Source organism: Polypterus senegalus, chromosome 14 (assembly GCF_016835505.1).
Source record: "Polypterus senegalus isolate Bchr_013 chromosome 14, ASM1683550v1, whole genome shotgun sequence".
Classification (NCBI taxonomy): domain Eukaryota; kingdom Metazoa; phylum Chordata; class Cladistia; order Polypteriformes; family Polypteridae; genus Polypterus; species Polypterus senegalus.
Genome location: NC_053167.1, coordinates 91,074,632 through 91,101,587, shown reverse-complemented (window position 1 = coordinate 91,101,587; position 26,956 = coordinate 91,074,632). Strand labels below are relative to the sequence as shown.

The following is a 26,956-nucleotide window of genomic DNA, read 5'->3' as shown; positions in this document are numbered from 1 at the left end:
GTGATATATATATATATATATATATATATATATATATATATATATATATATATATATGACAGCAACACTCATCACTCACAACAGTGACAAAACAATTACATTGACAATCATGTTACGTTATTTTCAAAATGTTACCTTTTCTTTTTCATTACTTCTTTAACACACTACTTCTCCGCTGCGAAGCGCGGGTATTTGGCTAGTATTACATTTAAATGATCAGAAATGTGTCCTTCTGATGGAACTGTGTAGGTGTATAAACAGGACACCACAATAGGTTTGCATTTTTTAAGTAATTTCAGTCTTTTATCAACCACATACAGTACATACTGTAAATGATTTTAATATTTGAAACATGTCAGTCATGGACAGGGCCCTCCATCTGGGGATGGTTTTTGCCAGGCCTATGGTGCTGCTGGGTTAGGCTCCTGCACTCTGCAACCCTGAACTGGATAAAGTAAATATAGGGATGTTATATGTATTTTTTAACATTTGTACTCTCTACAGATTTAATTTTCATTATTTTCTGTGGATTGTAGTGGGAAAAATCTTTTCCACTGCTGTGAATTCTCCACAAACACTCACTTGAAAGGCCTATCTTAAGGCTTTAAAATTTACATTGGGACACCACCACTGTGGATGGCCAACATCCTTAGCCATCTGTGTTTAGCAGAACTACTAAGAAGTTCCTGCAGAGGGTACAAAAGAGCCAGCACCACAAGTGTGTATGATAAAGAGGCCACAGTCATACCAGTTTTAATATCTCTCTTAAATGTAAAGAGTTTGACAAATGATTCTAAATGAGTTAGGTGAGAAATCATTTAAATGGGAAGGGTGTGACTAAGTGATTTGCTGTTATTGAAAAATATGATTAAACAGGAAATTTGAATTATTCAAGCCATCCGGTCTCCATGAAACTGTATTAAGAATTCTGTGCATACTGAGATCTTACTGTGATATCAAGAATACATATACAAGCATACAATAAAACTTGTATCACATGTTTACAAATTCAAGAACATGTCTGTTCCCACAACACCAACCATCTTGAAAATATTTCTGCATTAGGCGTTTTTTTTCTTTAATTTTTCATTTGTTTATTATTGTATATTCAGTTGCACCCTTCATCCATGACAATTTCCAAGATCAGAACATGAACAACTGTTTACAGGTATTTTTACATTTCAAGCACAGACAGATTAAACAATTTGCTCAGGGTCACACAGTGACCCAGAGGCAGGAGTTAAACCAGAAATCTTACGCTTTAAGGTCCTGTGTCTACAGTCATGTCTCATTTCACTTCTTTATACTGTACTTAATATGTGTCATACTATCTTTATCATGTATAGTATTTATAATGATGACCACCTCCCCAAAGCAAAAGACTGCTAATATTCAGTTGCCATATGGGAGTGGAATGAACCAGAGATCCTGTCTAATGAATTTGTATTCCCCAGGCTATAGACGACACTTGAAAATACAACTTACAAATAAGAAATCATAAAATATGTACTTTATAATGCCGACAGGCAAAACAAAAAAAAAAATAAATAAAAAACACTACATAGGATTCCATCAAAAGCAAAAGTTACGCATGCAGGAGTACAGAGGGAGAGCAGAGGAGATTTGGCTGAGGTTACTTCTTGTCACATGTTGCTAGTTACTAAATTCCATTCCAGTGACTTTCTTTTACTTGTCGGGATCATCAGGGACTGTAATTGCTTTGGTCAGCCTTGTCCATCTCACATCAAACAAGTCATTAGGAATGCAATAAAAACCTCTGTATCAATTCTTCAGAAGGTTTCACTTAATCTAGCACCTGGGTGTTCTTCTGCGGTGATACCTGTCATTCCCCCATACTGGGTTAATGGCAGCTATGTGAATTTGCCACTGAATGCGGTATGTCAGGGCATGAATTTATGGTGCAGACAGTGTGTTTATTATCTCACAAACAGTGAGCTAGTGATGCTGTGAATTTATTCTCTTTCAAGGAGGCTTGATTTGTGTCATCTCCCTCTCGCTCTTTGGTGTGCCAGATAAATCTTACACCTGTGGGAAAACGGACTGTGCAAGAGTGCCAGAGGTATGCAGGTCCTTTAATCATGCGTCCATTGGCATGGTCAGGCTGAGTTATTCTGAGAATTTAGGTTACTTCATTTCATTCAGTGTTCTGCACATTGCAACTAACCTGATTGTTTGCTTGAAATATTTACATTTAAAGTCGATTGTGACATGTAAGTATGCTATTTGCTATGCAGCTATCCTGCAAAAAATACAACAATAAACAACTTATTAGCATTGTGGATACAGTTATGTCCACTAGGGGGCAGAAACTTACATAATTCTTCATTTTGCAAACTAGATTTCATTCAAAATGTACTGGCAGCATTTCAATACATTTCTGAAGGGTTTATTTAGGAATGAGATGTGAACATTTTTTGGTCAGTTAGGTTACCTTTCACTTGACAGTATTTTTTAGCTTTGCTGTTTCTTTTAAACTACCTTCATTTCGCACCTACCTGCTGTCCCTTCTCAGTTCTAGGTATAATGGGAGCTGTCTTTCTCTGATTTGAGATCTTTAATGGGCACTGGCCCCATTGACCCATATCTATCTGTCTGTTGATTGAGTTGAATTCAAATCACTACCATTCATTTTCATGTACTGCCCTTTATGGCACATCATCTTATTGCTTTATACAGATAGAGAGAATCAAACAGATTACATTCAATTAAAAGAAAATTATAAGCTGGTAATAAAACAATTTCTTTAATTAATAAATAAGTGAAGGACTACTACCATTGTGGTTAAAGCTGCAGCCTTACAGTTCCAGAGTCATGGTTTCAAATTCCTGCCCAGACACTGTAAAGTCTGTATGTTTTCTCTGTGGCCATGTGAGATTTACCTCTACATCTACATTTACATTTATTTGCTGGGCAGATGCTATTATCCAAAGCATATTACAAAAAAGGTCATCGTAACTGAGTAAACATTAGTCTGGTGGACTTTTTTGGGAAACAAGTGTTACAGGACAGCATTACTAATTGATCATCACAGGTGAAGTGCTCCAAACAAAATAAAACTCCTTGGCTACATAAAACCTAATAAACCCAGTATCAGTTAGAGAGAAATGCCCCAAACAAGCAAATCCTCAAGCACTTCTTAAACACATTGTGGGAGTCAATGGCTTGTTCCATCAGCTAGGAGCTGTGCATGAAAAGAGTCTGGAGTGAGATTTAATGTCACGTAGAGGTGGTATCACCAGATACTATTCATTGACAACCCTGAGTGGGTAAGAAGGAGCATACAACCTCACACGTGTCTCCAAATGTAGTGCTAATCTACTTACTACTCTGTGAGCAAGCATTACATATCTGAACATAATACACAATGTTAGATGGAGGATCTGAAGAAAGGAGTGACATGTACCTGTCTCAAGTGGTGGAATACCAGATGTGCTACTGCATTCTGAATCATCTGCAGCAGCTTGGTCCTCTGGGTACTCTAGTTTCCTTTTAACTTTCAAAAATGTACAGTTTGGGTCTATTGGTGACACCAAATTCGGTTACTGAGATTTGTTTTGATTATGTAAGTAGCCCTTCAGCGGACTGGTCAAATATCCAAAGCTAGTTCCTGTCTTACACCCACTGTCACCAGGATAGGCTAAATCCCTATGTTGAAATAAGCAGGTAAATTAGGGAATGAATAAGTACTTCAAACACAATATAAAAAATGACTATGCAGCATACACATAGACATACGCAAACAGTTTGTATATAGTAACTGAGTTAAGAAAAATTTCTCAAGCAAAGCAGGTTAATTTGTAAAATTACAGTATACCGCACATACCTTCAGTATATAATAGTGCTAAGCACAGGGGCTCATGTATTTGTAACAAATCATTCAAAGGAGAGATTAACAAAGTGAGAATTAGGGTTAGGGTTCACTCCTAGCCTTCATTTATGTGCTGGTCCCTGTGTATATGATGAGGGACTCTGGTGCCACTTTTTCTTCTCATCTCCCACTCTCTCTCTCAGTCCTGCAACCCTAGCATTTTACTTCCCGCCAGGCAGCCTTCATTCTGCATTCTTCTTCCGGCTTTAAACCCCAACCCCAAGGTTACGTCCATTAAGGCCTTGGAATAATATCAAGTGTCAAGGATGATATGCCCTGGTAACAATGACAGCAGGGTAGAACTCCCTCCAAAAGGGAGTCATTGCACCCCTGAGCTCTGTGTACCCCTAAAAGGTCTGCATATCTGCTAGGCTGCCTTTCTTGCAAGGGCAGAACATTCGTCCTTGTCTCATACAGGAACCATGTGCTGCTGTTTAATAGATTGGAAATGAATGACTGCATCCTGTAAATTCTCCCTATACTTTATTCAAGGTCAGCATAGTCCCATCTTTCCTGGTTTAGGACTACAGTATTTGCTTTCCTGTATATGCCTGGAGGTCTTTTGATCTTCTGCCATTCCTCACTCACTTATAACAATCAGGAAGGTGTGTCTTTTCACAGTAGTACCCAAAGGTGCACTCACATTGTCAGTTGTAACCACAAGGGGGCGCCAGAAAAACCCAAACTATAGACACAGCAGTACAGGACACATTTTATGAATAATGGATTTTATTCCATGAGGCACTTCTCTTCTCCAGTAATCAGACACAATAATACAAAATACACAATGATAACCGGTTATTCTTCCTCCTCGCTGAGTGTTGCCTGCTGTCTTCCGACCCGTGAATGCTTTGGGTGTCACACACTGTTTTCCAGAAAGCACTTTTGGGACGTAAAGAAAGTAAGGAGGTCCTCCCTGACAGGGTTGCACTTTTGGACTTCAACTCCCAAGCACTCCTGTGGGTGTCCTGACTTGGCTGCCATGCTAGGACCACTGTCACCTGCCGAGTGAGAGATGGAACTGCTCCCAAGTCCGGGCTTCCATTGAACCATCCATTATTTTATAACAGCTGGGCAGAAAGTTATCTTTCGTCCAGCTGGCCAATCTATCCTTCATTCCTCTCTGGCCTCCATTTAGGCTTTTATTTTCCAATGATACCCCATTAGTCTCTATTGTAGAGTCCAGTCCAGTGAGGACAATATATTTTTTAAATTTACAGAAAACACTTCACTTTAGAACACAGTTTCATGTGGCAAGTGCAAATAACTTAAATATGAAAAATACCGAAAATACCTTTAAGTGAACGTCAACTTAAAAGTCAAAATTGCAGTTTTAGCAATTGTGTTTTACAGGTGGTGATACCGAAATTTCTATTATGGACACTGTGAATAAACAACCTTAACAGGACAGTCAAGATTAGGTGTGCTCTTGCATTGAGATTTTCCCTTTTGATATTTTAATAACCTACAACATTTTTTTTCATTAAAAATTGCATTTAAACTGAAATTAGAGTATCAAGTCACCAGCAGCATCTTTTTCTTCTTATTTGAACTGTAAACCATGCACAGAGAAATCATATTTTGTAAGAATCGCAAAAAACAACAAGCATTGTGAGAGTGTACTCCACCACCAAAATGAATGCTAATGTATTACAGTATACTGTATGTTTTCTGAAAGTCATATATTGATATTATTGATTCTTACAATCACAAGAAGTCTTTCATAGCCAGACATAGAAATCTAGAATTCTGTCCTTTATTAGCAACTGCCACCTTTCCTTAAAGTCTCTAACCCGAGGCACAAGTCGGCATTGTCCTTCTTTCTGTTTCTGTCCCTCATAAACAAACCGAAGCAACAAAATTGAAAGTCTGATTCATTATTTAAGAGCTTCTTTCTGAAGTATGAAGATACCCTTTTGGTCATTAGGATTAAAGAATGGCAGCATCTTATGTAACTCCCTATAGACATATTAAATGTCCACCATCAGTTTATGGCAAAGAAAATTTTATGTGTCAATTATGTAATACTCGCACTGAGTGATTGATAGAGAACAGCAGCCAGCTCAGTGCTTGTGAAATACATTTCAGGTGGTGACATACTTGTTTTGAAATCATACCCCCTTGTTGATGTTGGCATTCACATTATGTGATTTGCTATGAGTATACTGTACCTGGTCAGTTTGTTTTTATGTACAACAGAAGCTCTTTAAAAAGGTGGTCTCGTCACTTTAAAGCAAATTAATGGCTATGTGAAACTATACCCAAGGAAACTGACATACAGTATTTATGGATTATAGTTTTAAAATACAATCAAGGGAAAAAAGAAATGAACAATTTCACTTGCCAGCAAGCAGCATGGTGAAACTTGGGTGACGTAGGTGTCCCCTGGTGAGTTTACATATTTTTAGTCTGCCTTTGTGTCCATGTTTTGTTTTGTTTTTTTTTTCCACAAACACATCAGTACATCAATTTCCATTTCTAAATTAAGAAAGAGTGTTCTGCAGTAAGTCAGCATATACTTTAGCGGTGGTCCCAGCCTTAAAGCCTTTGATGGTAGGTTAGGCTATGGCATCCTGACTTTGAAAAAAGTGGGTTGGAAGATAAATGGATCTGCTTTAACATTCTGCCCTTCATACTTATGTAGGCCTATCAAAGAATACCACCTGTAAATGAATCCAAAGGACCTACATGCCAGTGATATGCATTGGTATTAATACTTAAAATAAAAAGTAATACTGTACATCACATTTTTAAATGAGTCAGAAAAAAATGCTAATACTTCAAAAACACTACCAAACTATTCATGTGTGAAATAATTGAGCAGTTAGTTCAGGAAATTCCTGACCTGATAAAGTCAGTTGGTGACAAGTGTGCACTTTGATTCACTCATTCTCAACAAAAACAGTGGAAATAAAAACAGCATGTATGACTTTAAAAAAAAAAAAGAACACAGTGTAACAAATGCTTATACTAATCCAATGTTAGATGCCTTAAATCTTTTGTACCAGTAAAAATGTGTGCATAGACATGCAATGATCGGTGTTAATGCCTCACAGCTCCATAGACACATAGGTGTGACTTCCACTTAGATCCTGTCCCTGTGGTGTTTGCACATTGTCCCTGTGTTCACAAAGAGGTCCACGTAATCTCAGTTGGTGTCTTTAAATGACCCTGTTATGAGGGGTGGTGCCTAATAATGAGCTGGCACCCTGTCCATCCTTTGTTCCCGCCTTTAACTTGATGCTGCTGCTGAGATCGGCTCCACATCCCCCCTTCTATGAAATGGACTGAGTAGGTTTGAGCCTAGATAGACGGATGATCAATTGCTACATTCATTTTTCCATAATAAACACCATTCATAGCGATCTCACTTAAAATGTGAAAAAACCCTGAAAAAAGTCATATTCTGTTTTTAGCAGTGCTTATTTTTTATTTTTGCCCTTTCCAAGAACTCCAGTGTTAGCATCACACTTCCCATTTTTGGATTCTCTCTGTTTATCTTCTCTAACTTCAGGTAGTCTTTTCTCTTTCTCCTCACTCTGCTTTCTCATTCATGCCCCTGCACATCTGCCAAATCACGTTGGAGGATTAAATCTGGGCAAATTCAATTTCTGCATCCTGCCTAAGCAGCTCTGCATCTGGGTCTACACACGGGGCACAAAGTGAACATGACAGGAACCTTGTTTTTTTGTCACTTTGCCTGGGCTCATCTTTTCAGAGGCTCATAAAAATGTATTGATGTCCCCAGTATTGAAGAGAGAAGAGTGGTTTGTGCATGAGTGTGTGTGAGTATATGGGGGGAGGGGGGGTGCTGCATTAATGTCTTGGAAAAGAAATCTGATTCGATATGTCTCTTCCCATTGTTGCCAGGCGTTTTATCTGGAGCGTTTAATACTTTCTGGCTTCTAATCAGTCATCTTAAAGCCGCAATGTCGATGCGGTTGTGATTTTATGTCATTAGCCCAAGCTGGACAGCCCCTGGAGGGGGAAAAAAAATCTGTGGCCCTCTGCCTTGTTCTTTCTCTCTCTCTCTATGTTCCCCTTTTGAATTTAATACAATGTTTACAAGCCAACGCATAGCTCTTAACATATTTCAAAGTCTTAACTGCTTTGGGCATTCCAGTGACAAATCAAATAACAGCCAAATAATTTATTTCCTGATACCACTCGCCCTTAGCAGGGTGGGGTAACTCCACAGAGAAAGATTACTTCAATAAAAAAATTATATCTCAAATGTGCTTAGCGATCTTACTTGCGACTGTAATTGTTTCAAATCTTGCTTAGCCCCAGGCTTCGTTGGTGGAGTGGCATTTGGAAGGGTGGGCAGGCAGGGGGTGGGGGGTTTGTTTAAAGGAGGAAGGCTTAAGATGATTTTTTTTCCTGATCTGTCATTTTATTTTTTTTTTAAATGAGATACAGCAATCTTTTAACAGTTTTTCTGTTTTTGGTACATGGTGGTGACTCAAGCAGAAAAAAATAAAATCTTAAGAGAAGCTTTTGCATTGTTGTAGACACAATTTGGGATTTTTTTTAACACATTCAAAGAATGTCTTCCCTGATTTGGTTTGTGATGTAACACAAATTTATATGAAGGATTTGAAAAAGTGTTTTTGGACGTTTCTTACCAAAAAGCATTAGTAATATTGTATTTTATATATAATATATATATATATATATATATATATATATATATATATATATATATATATATATATATATATATATAGTGTAATGCCTTTCCCCAAGGGAACTTACAAGATCAGAAATAATACAGCTTAACCCATGCTGTGAGTCTGAGGAGAGAATTAAACTAGCAGCCTCACTGTTTAAAGTCCAAAGCCACTATACCACACTCCTCCTTTTAATTTCCAAAAAGAAAATAGTGTGTATCCTCCTAATTTTTGCATTGCTATTACAGTTTTCCTAACACAATCCAAGAATGTGAATGTGAAGATGACTAGAAACTATAAATTGGCCTGGTCCAATGTTGTGCACCCTTCAGTAGTGGTGGCATGTCAATTTTTGAGTTTAACATCCCTTGATGCTAAAGCTAAATTTAAACAAGTATGGAAAAAGAATGGGTAATTATTTGGTATATAATGCACAATTATTTGCTATTAATTTTGTTGTCATGGGATGTTGGCCATTCGTAATGTTTGATCTTTTATACTCACTAATCCCTTTTTCAAAATGTTTTTATGTCTTTCAGTAAAAACGCCACATTAAAGGACAGCCTACCTCCCAGCACCCCAAAGGTAAGAAAAGGCATCTGCCTTTAATGTTTCATTCCAGTCACCTCCATTGAGGCTTTTAACTACTTAAACCTAGCTCTTTCCCATTAAACTCAACCACTCCAAGCAGATTCAATCTGCTTTTATTGAGTCAGTTAAACATACACGACATGTCTCCGACCAGGTGCATATACTTTTGATATTAATCAGCCTCCATTTTATACAGAAGATTTTTACATATACACAGCTTACAGGTAATGAAATTAGAGCACTGACAATGTGACCTGTTCAGGATCTCAATCAGTGGTGAGATTTGGGTTGTGGAATATCAATTTACTAGAGTAACAGGATATATGGCCCCTATTCCAGATGGGGCTTAATTTAATGCTTGCTCTCATATCAAGTTTATGCAGAGTCACGGTCACACAGTGGTTTTACCAAAAACACTAGAGCCATGGCCCAACACACTACATCATCTTTATGCTAACACCTGTTTTTACCCTCTACTCAGATGACTGAAATATTTTTTTTATAGGTAAGAAAAGTTTCATTGCCTATTTCACTTTTATTGTTGTACGCTGCCAATACTTTTCATTATTATACAATTTTTATTTTAATGGCCTTCTTCTCTGCTTCACATTGTAGGAATATGCAGACTTTTTATGGCTCAAGTATACTTGTAAATGTGGAAACCTGGAAAGGTGCTATATAAATAAAATGTATTATTATTGTTATTAACTTCTAAATGTCATATCTAGTAGGTTCCACATTTTTCTTGCATCAAATCACTGGCAGAGCCTTGGGTTCAAATCTCATTAAAAGAAGGCTAATACACCATCACCCACACACGCACCCCAATATACCCCATAAATGCATTGGAAAAGAGAAAGAATTATTTTACAGTTTGTTTGCTCAAGCCTAAACTTACTCAGCACATCAGGTTTACAGGGCAAGGTCTCCTTACTGTGGTCAGTAAGGATCCTCGTTCCAGATCTCATGAGAAGGATACTAATGCCCCCATATTCATTATGATTAAGACTGTACACTTGTAGATTGCCTAGCATTAGTGTATTATACCGGTTCTAAGGGAATAGTCCCATCTATGACATCTATTTCTAGGGCCTCCCTAGCTTTTGTAAAAGTTAATCAATTCAAATTTAATGCAGAATATTTTTTATAATAAAAAACACCCAGAGTAGCTTTTTACAAGACGCCACAGCTCAATACATATTGACATTTTACGCATAGGTAAGATGAATGATATAGTCACCAATGTGCTCTTGACAGTATTATCAGTGTTAAAGAATAAAGTCTTTTACAGACTCACCATTTGTGTGGGGTTTTTTTTTTTGGCAAAGAGAGGGAACATTTTCAGCTCAATTTTAGCAGTTAAGAGACAGATGAGAGGGAATAGTGCTGATCAGATAATAGCACATGGAGTCAGGCATGCTTGTGGACTGGAAGTTCTGTAAGAGGCAGGCAGTTGAAATAGTTGGGATAGATTACAGACATGACTGTCGGCAAAGAAAAAAAAAGCTAAATGAAACAGTTAAAATACAGAGCTCAGATGTGCACTTAAACATTCTGTCATGCAGGTGATATGGCAGCAGCTTAAGTGATGATGGACTTTCTAGTTTTTCTTTAAAAGTCACTATTTAGAAAGCCTTAACTATTTAATTATATGGAGGCAGAACTAATGTTCCCAAACTACTACAGTTGTAGTACAAACTTGTTTTTTTTTAATTCTGTCTCTTCATCTACATGTCTGTAATGTCTGAAATCTATCCCAACTATTTCAAATACCTGCCTCATGCAGAGGTTTCAGTCCACAAGGATGCCCAATTTCATGTGAGAATCTCTGCTCAGGACTATTAACTTCCCTCTCATCTCTTTGTGTGTTGGCAAGCAAAAAAAATGACTCCCTCAGTACTGTATCTCTTTGAAGAATCCATGGGTACTGCTGGTTTGTCTTTGTGTTTAATGAGCATTTGCTCTAATGGTGTCCTGAATGAGGCACATTACCTGCATTGTGAGGGAGCGTCAGTTATGGGATTACGGTCATGTGGTGCGGTTTCCTTAGGTGGGTCCGGCTCGCATGATGCTCATTGTTGAGAACCTGAGCACCTGAACAAGGCCAAGGGGACACCCACATAACATCTGCCTGCAGCAGATAAATTGTCATTTCCAGAGAGTGGGACTGGACCGCATGTCTGCCTTGGAGGTTGCCAACCGGGATCCCAAGTTGTTTTGTTGTGTGGTGGCCACATGGGACTTGGATACATACATGGTACTTTGACATTGTGGTCTAAAACAAAGGAAAATAGTGCTTTGTGGAATGATGAACCTGCTTTATAAGAAGCATTTAACTGGGAACATTGATTGCTAGTTTGGGAGACTAAATAACATTTATCTTTTATCTTGCCATTTCAATCTATGCATACTGATTAACAGTGAATGTGGATTTGTAAGTTGTTTCCATGTATTTCTGTACAAAGTGAACGCAGGTAAGCTAAATGACTTGCTAAGGGCCACACAGTGAGTGGGCAACAGGAAGTCAGTATTCCTTACTGTCTGTGTGTTAAATGCAAAAAGTAAAAAAGCCAAAACTGGGCAGCCATTAAAGAGTTAAATCAAAATAAATTGCAATCTGGGTATCTGAAGCAACATGCTGCAGCCCAGAAAGCTCTGCCTGCCCCACCAGTGGCAAGATGATTAAAGATCAAACAACAAGTGAAGGCTGGCCACCTTGCTCCTTGAGTAACTCTGTTTAACATGTCTAACTGGGAACTTTTTCCTTTGACACTAAGTGCAATTCCAGAGAGCTTACAGTACAAGAACAAGCTGCTGACCCAACACTCCGAGGAAAGGTAATCCAATTCCATGTCACAACAGTGGCTCAAGAGTCCTGAAAGGAGTCTGTTTAGACATCACCACTCAAGTCGGGATGGCATGGGAATCGACCAGCTAAGAGTTTTATTCATCCTGCTGTCAGCCTGTCAGCATAGAAGCTTTTTATTCAGTTTCTTTTTCCTTCACACCTTCTGTTGCTTTCTAAGCAGGCAGAAAAAGCTGAAGCATAAAATATCCCCTGCTGCCAATGTCTATGCTGAAGATAGAAAAGCCAGATCAGTTAATGGTCTCAAATGGCCTTTTTGCAACAGAATTCAGTTAACAAAATGTCAGCGTCTGTACTGCGCCCTCCGTTTTCTTTTAGTACTTTTATGATGCTCTTGCTTTGAGAGAGGGAGAGAGAAAGAGAAAGGAGCAAGAAGAACCTGGTAATATATATAGCTCACTAATAATGTTAGATAAGAAAAGTATACCTGATCTGGGTGACCTGAATGGGAGCCAGAGAGCACCTAGGAAAGAAAGCTGAGAGAAAGTGCTATTGGCGGGTTTCTTAGAAGGAAAATCCAAGCAAGCAGCCTCAGTGTTTGAGGCAGGAATACTTGATGTTCAGTTGTCGTCGGCTCCATATCCAGCACACACCATCCTCTGAGTACCTCAGGGTGACCTTCCTCCAACATTTATTAGCTGAATTCGGCTACAATTTGTGGTGGGAAATTGCATTTTTAATTATTTAAGAATTTCGTTTTCAATTTCGTTTATGAATGGCGAAAACTAAATTGACAAGAAGCTGTAAGAAGGGCAAGCAGGGCCACAAAGACGACACCATGGTTTTATTTGCATTTGAAGACACAACAGTAGGGGAGGGATGAAGCAGAAATGGTACCAGGCAGGCGGGGAAAGAAGCTGTCCAGAGATTGATGGCCTCACTGCCATTAAGAAGAAAATTAGCCTGTGGCAGCTCTCCTCTCAGAGGGTGAAAAAGCCATGAATTATTTTCTTAAAGATCCGTCTCTCCAGATGATAATTTTACCTTGTAAAGGCCACTTTTTATGAGCTAAATGACTCAAAAGTCATCCTTTAATATTATGATTGGTAATTTTTTTTTAGTTTAACTGCTGATGGGCAGCACTTTAACACTTTCGAGGAGACCTTCTATCCAAAGCTTTTTGAACCAAAACAAACTTTTTTTATTATATTAATAATCCCTTATTTGTCTATATCTGAGCATGCTCTTTCTTTTTTTCTGTAAGTTGTCTCCTTCTGTTTTCTCAAAGGTGTCATTAATAGCTGTAATTTGAAAATCGTAAAGAAAGAAAGAAAGTGCTTAATGTTTCTTAAATTCATTATGCAAACTTCAGATTGCTCAGCAGTCAATATGATAAACAACACGGAGCTGTTAAGTAGTGGTCTAACAGAAATTGTTCAGGGAATTAGCAGATTCTGTAAGAGACCAGCTAAAGCGTGACTTGGCATCCCAAGCTGTGTGTTTAGCCTGCCGGCAAGGTGCTTGGAATTGAAGTGGCTCCACGCAATTTACAAACTGGACAGTTTAATAATCAGAACCGTGCACATATGTAGAAGAAGTCCACAAGATTGACATTGGTGGGATTAGCTGGGCCCTGTCTGTTTCCTGGGGTCGTTGCTATGGCAATTCAAGGCTTTCCATCACTACCTAGAACATACTGTAACAGCAAGTCGTCTGCATTTATGAGAACTCACTGTGGAGAAAATTAGGATTATGGCCCAATTGCTTTAATATATAAAAAAATCATACAAAAGTCTGTATTAAGCAAACAATCTCTTTAACACTGTTTCTGTGGGAAAGGTGTAAGTGCTTCTAATATGTAAACCTCAAAAACTTAGCAGCATAGCTATAACATTTATTTATGTTGTACTGGTTGCCACTAATTCTAAAGGATAAAAATGGTTTACAATTGAATGCCTTCTAGCAGACATACTGTTATACAAAACAGTAAATACACTTACAAATGTCTCCCTTGGCTCACTAGCATTAAGGGTCTAGGAGAAATAATCTTACAATTGCTATCATTTTTTAACAGATAAGGCTTTACAGTTTTTCAGGAATTAATATGAACTAACATTTGACGTCTGTTTTAAAACAGTTTTTCATTTTTGGCACTTGAAATAGGATGTAAATGAATGCATTGTATAAAATGCAGTCTTTAGCTGAATGCGTCAGCCTCTCAGTTTGCAGGAAGTCATTTTGTTTCCATTATGGTATCTCACTACATGTTGTACTGCAGATAATGAGTAGTAGCAACTGCAGAACACTGAAGGTTTAGTTAATTTACACACATCACATGAGCAAATGCTCAGCAGTGTTTGTTCATGACACAGACTAACCAACTTTACAGTAAGCAAGGAGGCAACGCAGCCATGGAGATGGACTATGAAGACAGGTCACAGGTGTAGCTCTATCAGTGCTTCTATGTAGGACTCCGAGTGAATCACTTAACCCTACTATTTATATGAATACAGTAATCTTCTCTGTACACATTAACCTGAATTTTAAAATGGTTTAAGGTGCTATTCACCATGGTAGGCACTATACAAATTAAAGAGTTATTATTTCTTTTGAGATCATGAACTCCATCTCTATACTGACCAATGAAATGTATTATATTCCTGTAATCTATAAACATTACATTATTTGTATGAAATATTTGTACAGTATGTGTGTGCATGGCTGATGACACTTCAGTTTTACAAGCTAATATATAACAGTCATTTATGCCATATATCATTCAGAATTAATAAAAACACAGATTATGCTCCATCTCTATTGTCTATTTTTAGACTGAAAGTTATTTGTTATGTAATAACAATTGAACTAATGTGCTCTCGGGACTCCCTTTTAACTGAAATTTGTACTTTCATACTAAATAATGAAGGTTTTATCTCGTAGATTTTTAAATCAGTCACAGCTAAAACATTTAGTGTGTTTTCAGATGCTGCAGAATGTCAATCAGACATATATTTTCTAAATAACATTTTTCTCGTAGGAGTGTGATTTTTTTTCTGAATTATGGGGCTGAGTCCCTTTAAATGTTATATCCTCCGGAAATCACCGGACACCATTAAATGCTGGTGAAATTTCCTGGATTTAAATACCAAATGTGTGGAATATGCACATTCATCCCATGTCTGCATGGACTTTCCTATAGCATTCCCAAGATGTGTGTGTATTAATTTTTCTTAAACTTTATTAGCTCAGTTTGAGTGAATATGCATGACTAAGCCCTGCAATAGACTGTCACCCTGTCCAGGGTAGATTTCCATTTTACATACAGTGTTGATGGGAGAGACACTGGATGAATGCAAGCCTGAACTGAATAAGCAAGTTAGAAAATGGATGCATATATGATGTCTACAAACTCATTTTCAATTAATTATATGGCAGTATGTTGATTCCTTATAATGTATATATACAACATATAGAAGTACTCAGATGTATGACAGCCAAAACAATTTTATCAATCTATTTTCAAGAGGTATTAAGGCTTAAATGGTCAAAACAAAACTGTGACACTGAAAACAAACTTCTTTACAGAGGGGAGAAATGAAAAAATTACACATATAAACAAATAGAATCTGCAGTAGTTACTCCTTGGTCATAACCCGGATTGCCTTGTAGAGTGGCTCACCAGCTTACTTTCTTCTTAATAAGCCTTACAGGAACCCTACCTTCTCATGTCCTATCCTAATCCTGAGACTTTAGTCAGTCTTGGAACTGATCTAAGACTAGTAAGACGGCTTTAATCACAATCACTGTCTTCACTTCTACAATCAGTGTAGCCGTGTTTGGAAACAGGACAACAAATACGAATTCTCCTAGCATTTCTTTTGGTCCTATGTAACCCAAAAAGGACCATGAATAGCATGAAGTCTCCACAGTTGTTCGTCCCATTATAAGGAGCAACACAATCTCAGTACTCCTAGTCAAGATCCATGAGCTGTGACTTGATAGCCTGGTGAAAGTGTATTGATCTTCTGTTACTTCCATCCATCCATTATCCAGCCTATATCCTAACTACAGGGTCACGAGGGTCTGCTGGAGCCAATCCCAGCCAGCACAGGGAGCAAGGCAGGAACAAATCCCGGGCAGGGTGCCAGCCCACCGCAGGGCACGCACACACCAAGCACACACTAGGGGCAATTTAGGATCGCCAGTGCACCTACCCTGCATGTCTTTGGACTGTGGGAGGCAACTGGAGCACCCGGAGGAAACCCACGCAGACACGGGGAGAACATGCAAACTCCACACAGGGAGGACCCGGGAAGCGAACCTGGGTCTCCTAACTGCGAGGCAGCAGCGCTACCCACCGCGCCGCCCCCTTCTGTTATTTTGTTCCATAAATAGGAATCCTAGTCCAAGGTTTGCTACCTAGTGACTCTCAGCAGCCAATAAACTTTTTCACAGCCCACCATGATTTTTTCTCTTTATCCAAGTAAAGGGTCAAACATGCTCAGCCTTTGCTGTTCTGCCTGTACCCTAGCATGCTGAGGAATTGTTCTGCCCCTCCCGCTCTGGTTCCCCTTGAGGCTCACTTGGGCACCATGCCTGATAAGTGTCAACTTTGTCTTAGTAGCCCCTTCATTATAACACTGGCATGCAAAGAAGCTCTGTCACTGCTAGTATGTGTCTCTCTCTTTCAAGGATGTCTTCTGCTGGACTGCCCTTCATCTTTTGGCACCATGCTAGTGCCCTTGTCAGTTGGTCACTCCTCTACCCATGTCCCATATTCATATTTGTAAAGAGTGAATATACAGATTAATAAAATATATATGTACTGAAAATAACCATATAGAAATAATTATCCAGAAATGTTATTCACATGTATATTTAATTCATATTGGTATTTATCTCTGTATGTTTCATGCAATATTCATTTAACAGCTCTATTCAGGTTAAGGCACAACTTGCATGTTGTTATATTCACCAAATGGGGAAATGGGAAAAAATATCCCACCAGCAGCCTGGTCTTTCAAGGATAGAAATATTAGGTCTCTCCAACTTTACCTTAATATAAAAACAAAATCTCCACTCTTTTGACTTTTTTGGAAAACTTTCAGAGGCATTATCATCATTATTATGTACAGCCTAGTGGAACATACTCTGAGCCATACTAAGGCCATAATCCTCCATTTCTGTTAATGGTAATAGTTAGCAGAGAGACTGTTGCACTGATAGAACAAAAAGAAGTTGGTGAAATGTAAACTGACATACTGTACTTCAGATTCAAGCAGAGATCATTTTAAGTTACTAGTAGGATTCAAATTAGGGGCAGGGTGGTCCTAAGTGCACCACAACTTTAACCACTAGACTTCACTACCAGTAACCAATAGCTCAAATGGTTCTAGCTCAGTTAGGTCTTTATGTTTTTCATACAACACTTACACAACAGGATCTTAATTGACAATCTATTAATTTGTATTGTGTGGTCTGTGAACTTGTGATCAGTTGAATTAATAGAAAGGCCCTGGTCTGGGTGACAGCACAGATTCACAAGGTTAAATTCCATTTTTCCATTCCTGACAAATTAGGAAAAAAATTGTTTGATTAATACTTTAAGTGCTTGTTATATTTTAACAGATGTAACCGTCCTGCTGCAAGGATTATTCTGTCATGAAAGTGGGAAGTGTCTAAAAAGATGAAGTCATTTTTGAAAGCCTTGTGTATTTAAAAATAAATACAAAAAACAATTGTAATGAAACTGATAAGGATTATTGTAAAGTAATACTGATGGCTGTGATCCAGCCTTAAGACATAATGAGTATTTGGTAATGTGGAAAAAATGTATATGATCTCTAGGAGCAGCTGTCAATGTCTGAAGCATCACTTCAGTATAGAGCAATCACTAAGTACACTGAAAATACTTTCATCTGCTTGACTGAAATTGTTGTTTAAGGATCAAAATATTATGTTAGAAAGGTACTGCAAATCATGGATATGGCAATGGGAAGGCAGTGTCCCCAAAAAAACGGTGCCCAGCTAAAAAAAAATCAGTAAAAATGTTTTTTTTTCCCCTAAATATCCAAATGCTCACCATGGGATGAAAACCTAGTAAAGTCAGTACTACATATTATTCTGGATTTTATATTAAGGGCAATACTGTAAGTGAAAAAGGAGGTGATTATGTAAATAAAGCTGAAGTTTTTTTGTTTTTTTTTTGCTGTGAATCAGAGGCCAAGTCCCATCTGAAAACATAATTTTTACTTTAGTAGATGATCCGTTTCAGGTTGCAGGGAAGAAGATAAATGTATAAATAGGTCCAGGAAGCACTAATCTGGATACTTTTGCATCTTTTTTTTTAATTTTAGCAGCATAGGTCCAGCATCCCAAGTCTGAAAACTGCACATAGTTACAATTTGTGTGAAGTCTGTAGGATCCTCCCATGTCTAAAAAGATTATTTTTATTACTCCAGTTTCCTTACCACGTGTCCCAAGATGTACAGTATGTAGATATTAAATGAACTAGAATTTCCAAATTGGGACAGTGTGAGTTAGTCCTCTGACAAACTAATGCTCTGCCCAAGGCCGGTTCTTGCCTTGCATCCGGTGTTGCCAGGACAGTATATGGTACCCTGCAACCCAGAACCAGATTATGCTAGTTTAAGAATATCTCTTTCTCATGATAACAGTCCTTTACATTAAATTTGCATATATTTTTTGCTATTAAGCTTTTCATCTGAAAACCAAGGCTTCTACCTCAATTTCTGCCTCTAACTCAACAAGTCACTTTACTTACAGGACTCATAGAAATATTTAAAATAGAGATCAGTTAAAGTTGAATAAGCACTAACAGCCTAAGATTTCATCACTATAATTACACATTTATTTTAGTTTTAGCTGTGGGAAGTACAACAGCTAGCACTGCAAAGCCACAGCTCCAAAATTCTTCTATTAAATTTCCACAATACAGCTGGGATAGACTCTGTCTTCCCAGAAGCTTTTTGTGAGTAAGGAGATTGAGGAAAATTCCTGTTTCAGATCTTCTGAATCATCATTTTGTATTCTTATTTTCTGTCTGTCTCCACAGTCCGTTTTGCTATCTGTGCATATAAAACGGGAAGGAGAGTCACCAACAGCATCACCTCTCTCATCAGAAGACATTCATCACTCCGACAGATATCAGGTGGGACAGAGACACACAGGTGGTCTTAATTTGGGGAAATGAACTGTCGCAGAATCTGTGGATGTGTGGTGTGGTGTGCTACTAGTTAGTAAAATGATAATAAAGTATGTCAGTGGGACCTCTTTTGTGATTAGATATGCTTATGAATGAGGTATAGCTTAGAAAAAAATTCCACATTGTTATCCATGGAAAACATTTTGCTTTTATCAATTATGTGAATGTGTTTTACTGGGATTTTTGTTATACAAGTATTTACTTATGGAATTGTTTTATCATGTTACAGAATATTACATTAATCATAACAATAGGCTGATCAAGTGACTGTCACAGTTGAATACTAGAGTATTTAATATCCACAGTAACAGCTAACTCCACAAATGAAACAATTGCTAATCTTCACTTGCTTTAGTTTACTTTTAAATGTATTTATTCTGAAAATGCTTTTGTCCAATGTGGCTCACCTCATACTTTACTCCTGTGCACAGGTTTTTCCATAAGTATAAAATGACTTGGTATGTCACATATTAAGCAAGGTAGGATTCGCAGCTTTAAAAAGTACTCGTTTCTCAAGTACAATTGTGATAACGAGTACGTGGAATTTCAGAAATATTGTAAAATACACTCCAGTATGTTAAGGCACATCAAAAGAGCATTACAGACATATAAGTTAGAGATATAAGAATGTCAGACTTCAGAAGATACGTTCACTCTGAAGAAACAGGGCTTCAGTTTGATGCTCAGTGTCTGCTTCCCTCTCCTCCAATGATGATCTTGAAGATATGCTTTAGGGTAAAATCTTTTTTAAAAAGTTTAAGGCAGCAGTTCCTTATATTGTACTCTGGATAACTGATGTCATATTACAGACACTAGAACAGTAAAAGACTATAATATGAACAGAAGACATTTTACTTATTTTACCTCACTAACCAGACCTTACACCCAGGATTCCTCAAATGAGTACAAACTGAACATCAGCTGTTGGTGAAGACATACAGAAGAGGATCTACGGAGAAGAGATAGATGAGATACTTTTTTCTGTACTGCAGTGAATTTAATCTCATTTCATCTTTTTCTTCACTTGCCAGAGTAAAAACATACCTAGGCATATGTGCTATTTTTTTTAAAAACTCCCTGTAACATGTGCAAATGACTTATTTTGCACTGCATTTTCACAGCAATTTGCCTCAAGTATGACAAAGATTTTACTCTGTAGTAGAGATGGAGATCCTCTGTTTAACTTGGTCATGCAATATCAGATATAAAGTATGTGCTGTTTTGAATCACAGCAGATGCAGTGCAATTGGTCTTCCATATATGTTTGTTAACTTGTGCATCCAATTCACTGCCAAGGTGAGGAGGAGTCAAACCATCCACAATGGACACTAGGCATGAACAAGTATTGGGAAAGTTACCAGACGTGTAGATCACAAAAATGTTGAGACACCAAATATCATGAAAGAAAACCACAGATAGAGTATGTCTTTTCACAGAATAAAAAAAAAATGAACCAAGGCCCAGGAGTCCTTTAAATGCCAAAAGTCAACACTTCCCAAATTGAAACCAAATCAATTATAGGTTATTATTTAAAGTACCGTAGAGTGTAAATTTTGTATAGTGGATTCAGTGTTCAATCAGCCAGGAAAAGACTATAATGCAGTGATTCATTGGTTAACCAAGCATTTTAGCCTAAAGGCTGAAGTGTAAACGAACACAATGTCTTCAGCAAAACAAATAACTATCTAAAAAATAGCAGATTACTAGTGAAACTCACAGCACTATGGTCCTAAAAGAAAATGCTACAAAAAGCTAGATATAAATAACAGTGAACTCTCTTGACATCATTTACAGATGTAAAAACTTCCACTTGAATATGAATGCTAAACATGCACTGTACGATGGGGGATTATCAATACATGTACTTGCGGACCATGTTTTAATTACAATAAACTTTTCTACCCACCAGTTTGCCTCTACCTGATTTTTTGGAAATTCCAGAACATATCAGGTCATAATTTTCTGATTAAGACCAAGATCAAGTTTCTAGGCCTATTAGTTTGTGAGTAGTCACATGAAAGAGTTTACCATTTTTTATGTATTTAGTATTTTTTTTATTTCATTAAATTCAGATTTACATTAATGTTAAATATTGTGTTGCTAGTGTATTGACTGTTGATAAGGTGTGGAGCATCTAACCTCCTATTCCTCCACCTGTAGCAAGCATTTGCAGCCTGTAAATACACAAGGGTGATAATGCAAAAATGTACTGGGCCAGTCCAAGATTTAAGCAAAACATCCTGAAAAATTGGTGGATAATGTCAGCAAGTCACCTTTTAACAAAATGTAGAAAACAGAAAATAAATATACTGAAGCCAACCTTGTAACTTCTACACAGAAATAACCTTGTTTTGCAGCAATGCCTACTAAGGTTTTAATATTCCCTCATTGCATATTGGCTCTCTTTTTCAATAAAGTCAGGTTATATGAAGATTAGTTTTGTTGAATTTACACCAAATGTCCCATGGTTTTAATGCTAGTGCATTTATAACAAGGTCACACAATCGCTGCCAAGATGCTGCTGTAAGTTGGTGGGAAGGAAAACGATTAAAGCCATCCCATAAAATGATTTTTCTCCAGTTGTGTACCAGTGTTTTACATCATAAATGACTATACATCTTGTAACTTTTAAACTAATAGTCTCCCTAAAACAAACAAAAAAAAATCTAGTTTGTTTCCTGTTAGTGCACTTTTCTGCTGCACACCCTTCTTGTGCCAAAGTTAAATTCACATTTACATTTACTCACTTAGTAGATGCTTTTATCTAAAGTGACTTACAAATGAAGCCAACATAATCGAATAAACATCAGTCCGGCAAACTGTGAACAAGTGTTACAAGGCAAGGTTACAAACTGATCATCACAAGTGAACAGCTCAGATTAAAAAACAAGCATGCACCCAACCAACCTAGTTATGAGTCCTAGATTATAAAAATCTTACTGATGTATTCACAGAACAAGAGTATTCAAATTCTTATCGAGTCAGAATTTCACATTGAGGTGGGCAGCTCATACCAACAAGGTAGGAGCTACACAAGAGTCTGGACTGAGTTTTGATACCATGCACAGGTGGCATCACCAGATATCACTTATCAGCAGACCCGAGTGGTCTTAAAAGAGCATTAGACTTAACAAGTGTCTCCATATATGAAGGTGCTAACACGTTGAGTGCCCTGTAAGCAAGCATCAGCGATTTTAATTTAATGCATACGGCTATGGGAAACCAATGTGGTGATCTAATGAGAGGTCTCTCTGACGTGTGTCCACCTCTGCTGTTTGAACACCAGAAGTGCCGCTGCATTTTGAATCTTGTGCAGCAGCTTGGTGACTTATGTGGATACTCCTGCTAGCAGAGAGTTGCAGTAGTCCAGACGTGACAAGACCAAAGCCTGAAACAGACGTTGTTCTTCATACATCTGTCAGATATCGCCTGATCGTGCGGGAACTATATAGAGTGAATCTGCAAGACCTAGAGACCATAGCAACACAGAAGGATAGATGATCATCGACAACAATTTCAAGTTTGCATACCGACTTGGCAGGTGTTAGTGACAGTGCAGCAAGCTGAACAGAAATATTACAGTATGTTTAATACAACAGCTCTCTCGGAATAAATTTCATACTTTATGTTCATAAAAATTACTTAATGTTTTGAAATCACTTGTTTCTTTTTGTCTAGTGGCTCCTTCCTCACCAGTACGAGAAAATCCCCACATATGATATCCCATTTAAATTGAAAGCACACAATTTAATATTTAGAATTATCTGACACAACTATTCTTGTTTATTGTGAACTTCTACATAATGAATTAAAACAGTACGTTTCTTATGAACACACCGAATTAGTGTGACTTTAACTAATCGGACTTTTTAATGTTTAAACGTTACATCCTGAGATTATTTGCCACTGTTATTACAACTTAATGCCTCAAGTCAACAAGTTGGAAAGAGTCAAATGTCCCCGCACTAGTTATCACCTACTCTGTTCGACTTTCTTCGCTCGCGAATCTCTCGCATCAGCACTCTGGCGCAGGATTGCCTGTTGCTGACATCTAGTGGACGCCAGCGGAAGTGCCCGGTGCAGGAAGTGCTTGATGTTGAACTTTCACTTTTGGCGCCAGTCACGTGACTGTCGTCAACATGGCTCCCGCGATACTGAGCTGAGAGGAAAAGCAACGGCAAGAGACGCTTTCAATCCTCGTGCATCCTGGTCGAGTCATTTTAGGTGCCTTCTTTTTGCGTGCCTGATAACGCGCCCCTGTAGTCGACCGAGCTGTGATCGAAGAAGGGCTGCCACCCGGGATCTTCCTTTTGGAAAAGCGCAGGGGGGAGGGGATGTGTACTCGTTATGGAAGAGAAGAGGCAAAAGCCTAATGGGAGGCAAGAGGTGTGTGTGTGTGTGTGTGTGTTTCTGTGTGTGTGTGTGTGTGTGCGCGCGCGCGCGTGTGTGTGTGTGTGTTTGTTTACAAGCGGCGCATTGGAAGAGAGAGATGCAATCCGCTGCAATCCACAGTTTAGAAACTCTTATGGAACAAATGCAAAACAGGGCTGATTTAGCAGGGGGTTCTCACTTGCTCCTCTTTTCTCTTTTTTTTCCTCAGACGTTTTTACGAGTGAGAGCGAACAGGCAGACGCGACTCAATGGTGGGTGTCTTTTTATTGTTTTTTTCCCATCGTACATCATATTACCACATTAATTAAAACGTTGCAATTATGTTGGGGCAGCATGTGTGCCTTTAGAGTGGGTAGAGATGCGACGTGGTGCCCCGTGTTTTGATTTGGCGCACACGTGATCATGTTCATTGTTGATAAACTGTACCGTTGCTTTTTAAGGTTGTGGTGTTCTTATATTATTACTATTGTCATTGTTATTCAAGTATTTATGTACCTTACAAGTGACAGGATGAGGGCAAATCGAATTGAAGTAATTTTTCTCTTTACTTTCACAAAGCCTATAGTACTGAGATCACAGTAAGCCATTCTTCTACTCTTTTCGTTTTTTTGAACCTTGTGCTATTTAAAAATTGCTTTGCAAGGTGTTTTCATACATTCCTGCCTCTTTGATGCAAGTTTACTGTTAGGCTGTTCATCTAAATTGCAAAAGGCTAAGAATTATTGCAGGCATATTGTCATTTGTGTAAAGGTGCCCCAGCAGTGTTTCTTGGTCCATTAATGCCAGATAATTAGTTGACTTTTTTTGGGGCACTTTTCAGGTGTTTTTCAAGTTTTTTTTTTTTTCTTCTTCAAGGAAGTTCCAATATTTTCAACAAAGTGTTTTGCACAGAAAATATGATTGACATCCTATTCAATTTAATCTGCTCAATTTAGGCTCCTGGAGATGCTTTATCACTTGCAGCACTGTGTGTAAATCAAGAAGCAAATGTGATGGACGGTGCACTATAGGGACTTAGTTGCATGTGTTCTATACTATACAGCAATAGAAATCTTTAATTAAAGTATCTGTTTAGTTTTAATTCAGCCATTTGCTAAATGATATTTTGAAACCGTGTAATCTAGTGGTGCAGCAGTCAATGTCCTTACTTCACAAAGGACTAAATTTGTTTTCTCATTTGTAAAGTGTTACTGTCACATTTCCAGTGTTCAGTGTTAAAGTAGGTAATAACACTCGGTTACCCACTAATACTGAGTATTTTAGAAATGCACAGGGAGAACATGCATACTACATATTTTTGGCACCACAAAGAAGGAATACCAGGTTTGCACTACCATGCTTTAACCTGATTAAAACTAAATATGTACATAAAACATTTGCTGAAGTCTTGTCACTTGACTGCAAGGTACATGCACACATGTCCTCTCCTTCAGTAGCTGTCATAAGACTACCGGAGCACAGGTGTGCACAGTAACGTTTATTTGTTTATGTAATTAGCCGTTTCATCCAGGAAGAGGCAGTATTTTCCTGAAAAAATGCTTCCAAAACACTTGTTTGTTTTTGCCAGCGTTTTATGAGCATTACTGTTGATTTAAATGGAGTTGTTGGCTGAAAATTCTTGAAAACTGCAGCATGCTTGTGTTTTCTGTACTGCTTTTTTTCAGGCAGTTTATGGGCATTCTGATTTAATGCTAAAGTGCTGGAATGGGTTGTGAATGGGTCCTTAGTCTCAGAGAGAGGGTGTGCAGCAGTGTCCATAACAACACTCAGTTTTTTCATTTTCACCTTTGCTACCTCAAGAAAGCTTAGAGTGTGTCCCATAACCGAGCTTGCCTTTTTATTTAGCTTGTTGATTCTGTGATAACTGCATACATATCAACAAAGCCACGATACTAGACAGAAAAGACAACTTAGAAGAGAGGTGCCACAAATGAATTAAGAGAAATGTTACCAACACATAAAAATCTGGGATTGGCACAGAACAACATTTAACTGGAATGTATAGTACCCCTTTGCAGTGAGATTTCTCTTTTTGGAAATTTATCTTGTATTAATTGGTATCTTTTTCTTGTGTCTTTAATTGTACTTTTATTAGGTTTGGTAAGTAATGGTGTGGTTTATGAAGGGCATTAACTACAATGAATACTGATTCATACAAGTAATTAACTTTAAATAAATAAATCACAGTGAGTGGCACATTGGTGCTGTGGTTAGCACTGCTGCTTCACAGTTTCAGGGACACATTACATTTCTGGCCTGTTCACATAGTATGAAGTCTACTTGTATTGTATTAATGTCCATCCATTTTCCACTCTGCTTATCCAGTTCACAGTGGTGACTAAATTGCCATGTAATGTATTCTTGTACAGTTTTTTTTAGTGAATTATTTTTTTTTTTTTTTGCCAGAATTTGTGTTTTACATTGTGATACCAAGTGATGGGCCCCAGTCTCTGTTACTGCTGTACATTTCCATAGTTCCTAATTAGAGGGTATTTTGTCTGTTAATAAACACCTGGTTTGCTTCTCATTTACCAGTTTCTGAATTCTATAAGTGGGTATAAGATGTTGTGCAGTGTACTGTTTTCTTTCCTGATGAAATCTGGATATTGATTTCAAAACATTTTTAATGGAATATTAATTCCAAATGCACATTGTCTAAATTATACTGAAAATGGACAAATCACACTTTATCCTGCTGACGTGAGGCATTTGATTTAATATTCAGTTATCAAAGCTTCATGGGTATTACTCAAGTGAACTCTATCAAATAGAAAAACATACTCCTGTTTATGAAAAGAGAAGCGAGTAATGCATGATACCAACACCTGATTTAATGTCACTCTCTCATTCTGTCTAGTTTGTCTTAATTCTACTTTCTGCAATCTTGCCCCTCTGTAGAATTGCGTTTTGCATGCCTTGAAGTCTATACTTCCTTTCAATTTTGCACATTATCTTCTCACTCTGAGAGATTCTTGATCATTCCTTTCTACTGCTTAGATCCATTATGTTCTGCATTCCTCAATCATGTCTCAATCCCATACGTTGTACAATTCTTCAATTTGCAGAAATGTTTTCTTTATACGTCAGAGGGACTTTTAAAACTCAAATCTGAGCTAGATTCCCTTTTTTTCTTATACTTGTCACTTTTGCAGCAGTAACTGACACTACATCCAACAAGCTTCATAAACATATTTCAGATTTCTAAAAAATATTTATTCTGTATCTGGCATTTCTCTTACAGACAGTGATCAAAAGGTTATGCTTGGCTCTTTAAAAATTTGACCTTGCCAGAGCTTGTGCACCAATGAGAATTCCTCTAATCACGTTTACTTCACATGGCTTTCCACTCATTTACATACTTTCTGTTGTGTTGCCTTTAACAC

The 26,956-nt window shown here is 37.8% G+C and overlaps 1 protein-coding gene across 10 annotated transcripts in view; it reads left to right on the top strand.

Moving 5' to 3' along the window:
- The window catches only part of rnf220a (ring finger protein 220a), a 365,947-nt gene that overhangs the window by 248,246 nt on the left and 90,745 nt on the right, over positions 1–26,956 (top strand). For all 10 annotated transcript variants that reach the window (XM_039736106.1, XM_039736113.1, XM_039736109.1 and 7 more), the window contains 3 exons: positions 9,099–9,144; positions 19,032–19,127; positions 23,782–23,824. In XM_039736106.1, the coding sequence (XP_039592040.1) occupies positions 9,099–9,144; positions 19,032–19,127; positions 23,782–23,824 (185 nt within the window). The remainder of the gene's footprint in view (positions 1–9,098; positions 9,145–19,031; positions 19,128–23,781; positions 23,825–26,956) is intronic.